The sequence below is a fragment of the Chenopodium album genome, chromosome 8 (assembly GCF_948465745.1).
Source record: "Chenopodium album chromosome 8, dcCheAlbu1.1, whole genome shotgun sequence".
NCBI classification, from domain to species: domain Eukaryota; kingdom Viridiplantae; phylum Streptophyta; class Magnoliopsida; order Caryophyllales; family Amaranthaceae; genus Chenopodium; species Chenopodium album.
Genome location: NC_137841.1, coordinates 72,182,521 through 72,189,991, shown reverse-complemented (window position 1 = coordinate 72,189,991; position 7,471 = coordinate 72,182,521). Strand labels below are relative to the sequence as shown.

The following is a 7,471-nucleotide window of genomic DNA, read 5'->3' as shown; positions in this document are numbered from 1 at the left end:
CTAACTACAATAAATGCTAAATTAATACTTTGTATTCATCTTCCATTGTAAACTAAAAGCCCACTAAGCACTAACGGCTACGATGCTAGCGTCGTTTCATGATAGTTTGCCCAGGTGTAGCTATTAACTTGTGACTAGGATGCTTACTCGTTATGAGCATACTCCACATTCTGACATGGCAGGAAAGATTGACAAAGTTCGTTAATCATGAAGATTAACTGGGCAGCCCCCGTTTCTTTCATGAGTTTTATACAGAATGAAGCACCAGCTTTCCAGATCTCTTTCATTAATTACTCTCGATTTCTTCATACTAGTAATCAGCTCCTTAAAATTCATAAGCTCCGATTAAACTGCAGTCAACCTTTTAACTGTGGTGTCGTAGAAAATTTAAAGTATCCCTTCTGGGGAGAGAATAGGGCACCATATTGTGGCCTACCTGGATATGAGCTTCAACGCCTTGGCATTGATGTTCCAATCATTACCATCACATCTCAGAAATATAGATTCTTAAAAGCTGATGCTGAAGCACATAAGCTTACAGTGGCAAGAAATGATTATTGGGATGATCTTTGCCCTTCATCCTTGGTAAACACCAGCATCAATACCAGCCTCTTCGAGTATCCCTTTAACCCCGGCTATTTGACTCTCTGCTATGACTGCCCTGTTGCATCCATGATAAGTTTGGGCTTTCTAGGACACAGTGTTTGTAACGAAAATGGTTCCTTTACTGATGTGTGTTTCAAAACTGGGGTGTATACTTCTAATATAGGGTGTAGGAGTGTGGTAAACATACCAATTCTCAAAACACTAGCTCCAGAATTAAAGAGTGACAAAGCCTCTGTCCTTAAGGTTTTGCGTGACGGTTTTGAATTGCAGTGGAAAACGAACGATGATCAATGCAAGATGTGTGTAGAATCAGGTGGTCAGTGTGGGAATGATCTCCGCGGAAATAAATTCACTTGCTTTTGCCCTGACCAACCTTATGCATCAGAGTGTCCTGCTTCATCAGGTAAATTTAAGAGTTCCACTGAACCAAGTTTCAGTAGTTTACTATTAAGATATTATATAGAGTACTTCAAAATTTTAATAGACTTTAGTTGCTGGTTTATTGGATTGCAAAGAATGATATATGTGATAAGTGTCGCAAATCGTGTTTGTATAATACTACATACTCCGTAGAATACTTGGCATAAATGATAGATGACCTACTCACCACTAGGCAATTATACGGTAGGAAAAAGAACTGTAACACTCGTATAACTTACTTTACCGGTTTAGCTCATCATCCGAGAAGTTCTAATATGAGTATTGTTTGTATAACTATCATTATCAGTGCAGTATGCATTGAAGATTCTACTACGTAATTGTTGGGTTTTAAAAGTCTTTATTCAATTCCACTGTCTTGAAGATTTTTCAAAAGAAGAAGTTAATGAGTCTAGTAGACTGACTGACTTTAGTGAAATAAGGCCAACAAAATTAAAACTCTTCTCCTTTTCTCCATTAAACCTTCTCTAAGACTCAGAAAGATGAAGATCTCTTTTTATTCATCTTTCTTCCTCTTGATCTTATTCCATATGTCTGTTGAGGCTAGCAAATACGAAGAATGCAAAAGGCGGATTCAGTGTGGTGATTTAAACGACATAGGCTACCCTTTCTATGACGAAATAAACCGCCCAGAGTACTGCGGCTATCCTGGCTATAAGCTCAACTGCAGCACTGAATACGGTGAAATCCCAGAGATTTCAGTGACACAGTCATCCGAGAAATACCATCTTCTAAGGATGGATCCAACCTCACATACTATCGGCGTTGCTCCAAAAGACTTCTGGAATACTCGCTGCCCGGATATTTTGTTCAATACCACCTTAAACTACACCCTTTACATGTTCACAGATGATGTTACAAATTTTACCTTGTACTATAATTGTCCTCGATTTCGAAGTCCTGTATCCACAAGTTCAGCAATTTCGTATAATTGTCGCAACATAAATGATACTCTTCCAGGAGTTTACTTTAACATTGATGATGATTATACCCCACCAACTCGATGCCAAAGCAATATCATTGTCCCATTATTCAATCAATCTGTAGACATTTTGAGAGATCCAGACAGCGTAAAGAGTGCCTTTGAAAAAGGCTTCGAATTAAAGTGGAAAGCAGACAACAAAAAATGTGATGATTGCCGTGATCGAGGTGGGGAGTGTGGGTATAATTTTAGCCAGAGAACTTCCGCTTGCTATAAAGGTATGAATCCTTTCATTTTCATTTGGTTATACTGTATCTTTTGAATAACTTAGATTAAATCTTGATTAGATGGTCTGCTTAATTTACGAGACTCCAGACGCAAAAAGCTTTACTATATCTTGTTGATTTGGTCCTCCGATGTCATCAAACTGGCTCTCTGCAAGCTTATTTATGCGTATGAAATTGCATCTCTCTGTTTCTTATAAACTGTTTTCATTGAGTAGGTGACCACAGACTTTAGGATAGGAGGACCATGCCAATAGTTAACCCGTACGGAAGCCATGTAACTCTGACTCATCGTTTCATCTCAAGTACTTACACGTACTCGTATTGGACATAGGTATTCGAGTTTGAGTAAGTGAGTAACATAGCCCGAAAGTACCAAACCCACTCATTTCCTACCGATCTGTGTGTTGGGCTAGGCTTGAATCCTGTAGTTATTTTAAGTGGGTAGACTTCAGATTTTTGACTCTAAATAATAATGTTGGATGAAATTGAGATTTGTAAAGGTAGTAATTTGGGAACACTTAAAGCCCATCTTTCATTTTGTTGGATAAGTATTCGCTTTTTAAAGGCACAAAATCGTTCTAATTTGGTTATACAATATCTTCTAATTAACTAGGATTAAACTTTTGAATATTGTCTGTTATTTGATGATCTGCTGTTTTAAGCCTTAAATAATTTATGTAACTCCATACCAAAAGCTTTATTATGTCTTGATCATGATTTTACTATCAGTATGATTGTACTACGTAATAGTTGGGGTTTTTTTAGACGAAGTCACAATTCCACACTGGAAACGCAGAACATATCCTATAGAATTTTCAAGCAGATACTTCGCCTGTTCTGTTCTTCAAGGACACTAATAGTGACAAATGGGGAAAATAACGAGTCTGGCCGACCAACTTTTCAGTATGTGTTAGTCACAAAATTAAGCAGACTTTCTGTAAAGAATTGAATGTCTGGTACATACCAAAGCTGTTATTCAGCAGACAGCAGTTGTGCCCCCTTTGATTGTTAATATTGATTTCAGAATTATTGATGCAATATGCCTTCGGTTGTTAATCTTATTTCATGATAATTTGGTTTTTGTTAACATTAAGTTATCAACTAGTCATGAGAAAAAGACTGTTGTCAAAACTGGTGGCTAAGCCGCTAAGGGAATGTTTTCTTGTGATTCCTTATCCTTCAACTGGTAAATCTTAGTTCCTTACACTAATTTTTCCTACCTAACTCTAAGTTGAATCTTGATTAGTAAGCCTATTGATCATCTGCCTGAATAAGCATTATGTGATTTCTTACCTAAAAGCATTACTATCCCTTAATTATCATATTTATAGGTTATTCATTGTTTAATCATGAAATCGGTAATAGCTTAAGGAAGCAGTGCTAGATAGCCTAGATTGGTGTAGACTTTCATCTTTCCTTTTTTTTTTTTTTTTTTTCTTTTTCAAAACTGTTCTTTGTCCTTCTAGGCAAATGTACGTAGAAGCATGTTTCATTGCATAACCTTGAAATGCTAGATATTACGTACACAATAATCTCTGTATAAATTTTACTTAAGAACTCTTATGGAAATTGAAATTTCAACTAGACTGTCAGGAATTGAAAGTTTGAAACAACTCCTTAAAGCAAAACAAGGGTAATGGCTCTGATTTACCAACCTCGCTTAATATGCTGAATCTTTAATAATATTTATGCAGGAAAGTACCATAAGGAATGGTGGAAGATTACACTAATAATTACAGGTGATATGTCATACTTTGTTTACTATAAGTACGGAGTAAGTAACTAACTATATCAATTTTGTGAAATCTAATACGAAGTATTTTCCTGCATGTAGCTGTTGGATCGGCCATGGTTGCAATTATGTTGTTTTACTTCACAAGAACTAAGGCATCCCAAAAACTCATCTTAACAAAGGAAGAAAGAAAAGATAGCCAAGATGTGGAATTTATGCTTAAGCGCTATGGAGAATTTGCTCCAAAAAGATATACCTATGGGGAAATAAAGAAAATGACTAGTTGCTTTCAAGAAAAACTTGGTGAAGGCGGCTATGGTGGTGTATACAAAGGCAGACTACAAGATAGCTCTCCTGTTGCGGTTAAGTTACTGAAAAATCATAATAGCAAGGGAGCAGATTTCATTAATGAAATTGCCAGCATTAGTGAGACTAATCATGTTAACATCGTCACTCTTTTAGGTTATTGCTATCAAGGACACATTAGGGCTCTAGTTTATGAGTTTTTGCCTAATGGTTCACTTGACAAGTATATATACTGTGGTCAAAATCAGAATTCGATAGCATGGGAAACTTTACTCCAGATTGCAATTGGCATTGGACGAGGCTTAGAGTACCTGCACCAAGGTTGCAGGACACGCATTTTGCACTTCGACATTAAGCCTCACAACATACTGCTGGATGCAAAATTCTGTCCGAAAATCTCAGATTTTGGCTTAGCTAAGTCATATGTGGAAACAAAGAGTTTGATGACAATGTCTGGAACAAGAGGCACACCAGGATACATTGCTCCTGAAGTGTTTTGTAGAGGCTTTGGCGGTGCTTCCCACAAATCAGATGTCTACAGTTTTGGGATGCTGGTTTTAGATTTAGTTGGTTGTAGAAAAAACAGTATTACTGGAAGTGAGAAGACGGGCAGTGAGCTATATTTTCCTCACTATATATACAAGCAGTTTGAGCTTAAAGAGGACCATGAGCTTCTGGGAATCTCAAATGATGAAGAGAAAGCAATACAAAAGAAATTAGTAATAGTTAGTTTGTGGTGCATCCAAACAAATCCTTCAAGTCGGCCATCAATCAGCAGAGCAGTGGAAATGCTCGAAGGAGACATCGAGTTACTGCAGATTCCTCCCATCCCATCTCTATCCTCTCCTCCTAAGTCACATCATCAACATGATTCATCTACTAACACTGCGACATTAGAACTACAACTGACAAATGGGTCATCTGAATAGGAGATTGGTTCTAAGCAACTTTGGAGATGGGAGCACTGTGAACAACATTTGATTATTTGGTGTCACTATGGCTAAAGCCTATAGTCAATAGATTTCTTTGATTGTTAACTGTTACGGAGTGACAATTTACCACAATATCAACCGATACACTTTCAAAGATATAATGCATCTAAGAATTTTGTAATTGGTTTCCTAAAATCGTTGCTTTGGAAGGATATAAAAAGTCTATCTAGGCAGAAGCAAGAAATAGACATCAGATCATGTTACTAGCTTTTGTACTTGAACTCTTGAAGCATGACAAAAATCTACATTGCAATTGCCTAATTTATGGCAAGCAATATAAAATGAGGGCACATAGAGCAATAATTTGATCAATTTGTAGTCACTATGGTTAAAGCCTACACTCAATAAGCTAGACTCTTCTATGATTGTTAGCATAAATTCAAGGTTATGAATTAGGTTCTTATTCAAGACTCCTAATTTCCGAGCAAATTCTAGTCGAGTTTTCAAGTCGGGTCAATTTAGACAATTCTAGCACTCAAAAAGGCCATTTAGTCCAATCAATGCAATCCTAAAACCAACCAATTATCAGATGCATAAACTTCACAACAATTACAATCAATCAAAATTGTGATTAAAGCAGTCATAAATTGGTAAAACATAGTATCAACAGTATATAATCAATTTATTTCTTAGTAGAATCAGTACCTCTAAGAGATTGCCAGAAAACAGGCCAATTCTTTTGAGCTTCATTCCAACCCCAGAAAGAACCTTCCCTTAAAGGATCCCAACTAGAGGACACAATCCCATAACTAACCCCTAAAAGGGCAGTCCCAAAGAAGATAAAGGACACTATAAAGGGCACCCAAGTTGGTACATCAATTTTTAACCCAACTTTCAAATAATAAAAAAATGGGAAAAATGCTAACCCTATAAACAGAGGTACCCCAACTGAAAATCCCATCCTACTGATCATCCTGTTTGTAACAATTTCTGGGATTATCCCTTGTTCTGCTTCTTCAACTTCATCATCATCTTCATCATCTTCTTCTTCATCTTCTTCATTGTTGATTTTCTTGCTTTTTTTGATCTTTTTATTTGGGGCACCAAATCCTTTAGGGTTTCTGAGAGTGGCTTTAAGGTAGGTGGGTTTTGAGGAGAGAGAAAGTGTGTTTGTGTTGATTTTTGAGGTGGGAATTAAGAATTTTGAAGTGGGTTTAATGGTGGGAGTTGAATTGTTTGGGCAGATTAATGTGGGAGCTCTTTGGTAAGAGCAAGACTCCATTTTTCTGAAGCTTCTCTGAACACTGAATTACTGTGAATTTCTCATTTAGTTGAGTGGTGATGAGGAAAAAAGATAGTCTTATCCGGATTTACATAAAATTACCTGAATACCCCCAATCTATCCATTGAGTTTCTTGATTGATTGATTATAGCCTTATTGGGGTACTCGGACAGTCGGACATGAGACTATGAGTAAAGTCGCAAAATCATATACTACCTCCGAATCAGTTTACGAGTATATCCAACTTAGGAATTTTTATATTTCATATCTCACAAATAATACCCCAAATTTGCATATACGATCCGGAGATAATAGTACGTATTCTCTATCTCTAAAAGTTTGACTCATTTTTAAAGTGTATGTAGTCTCCAATATGCATATTTGATCATTGAATGTTGATATATTTTCACCTATGTGTAAGAGAAAATTACTAGTACTTGTACTTCATATAAAAAAAAATTCATATGTATTTTAAAAACTTAAAACAACTTATATAATAGTGAGCTAAAACTTACTGGTTAAAACTTGCTCCTTTCATGTTTTAATAAGTGTTATAACTGTCAAGTGCGACAGTGTTTTAATAAATGTACACTTCCTTCTTTTTTTTTTGAAAAATATTACAGTACATTTTAATATCATATTCTTTTCCTTTTACGAACATCACCTAAACTCACTATTACCTTTTTTTATTATTTTTTTTCACTTATATTCATTACTTTTTAATAATTTATTAAATCCACTATCTTTCTTTTATACTTTTACCTCTTATTTTATTTGAATCAATTAATTTGACTGTGGTAGTTAAAATGTAACTAATTGAACTTATGTTTACAAAATTGGATTATTTTTACGAAATTTAACTTATTTTTGCATAAATTGAGAAGTACAATACTCATTCGTTGATTGAATATACGATGCCATTACCTAAGCCGATAATTATTTGAACATAAAACTTGGGCCATTTAG

The 7,471-nt window shown here is 35.6% G+C and overlaps 3 protein-coding genes across 3 annotated transcripts; 2 read left to right on the top strand and 1 right to left on the bottom strand.

Moving 5' to 3' along the window:
- Positions 1 to 207: 207 nt before the first annotated feature.
- On the top strand, positions 208 to 1,364 carry LOC145555477 (LEAF RUST 10 DISEASE-RESISTANCE LOCUS RECEPTOR-LIKE PROTEIN KINASE-like 2.7). Its single transcript, XM_081617213.1, has 2 exons — positions 208 to 1,009; positions 1,339 to 1,364. The coding sequence occupies exons 1-2, from the start codon at positions 208 to 210 to the stop codon at positions 1,362 to 1,364; spliced, it is 828 nt and encodes a 275-aa protein (XP_081473339.1).
- A 132-nt stretch (positions 1,365 to 1,496) lies between these two features.
- On the top strand, positions 1,497 to 5,813 carry LOC145642263 (LEAF RUST 10 DISEASE-RESISTANCE LOCUS RECEPTOR-LIKE PROTEIN KINASE-like 2.1). The gene is made up of 3 exons (XM_081693383.1): positions 1,497 to 2,244; positions 3,948 to 3,992; positions 4,088 to 5,813. The coding sequence occupies exons 1-3, from the start codon at positions 1,527 to 1,529 to the stop codon at positions 5,218 to 5,220; spliced, it is 1,896 nt and encodes a 631-aa protein (XP_081549509.1). The 5' UTR covers positions 1,497 to 1,526; the 3' UTR covers positions 5,221 to 5,813.
- A 25-nt stretch (positions 5,814 to 5,838) lies between these two features.
- LOC145642264 (protein PAM68, chloroplastic-like) lies at positions 5,839 to 6,583 on the bottom strand. The gene has a single exon (XM_081693384.1). The coding sequence runs from the start codon at positions 6,503 to 6,505 to the stop codon at positions 5,906 to 5,908; it is 600 nt and encodes a 199-aa protein (XP_081549510.1). The 5' UTR covers positions 6,506 to 6,583; the 3' UTR covers positions 5,839 to 5,905.
- Positions 6,584 to 7,471: the final 888 nt, after the last annotated feature.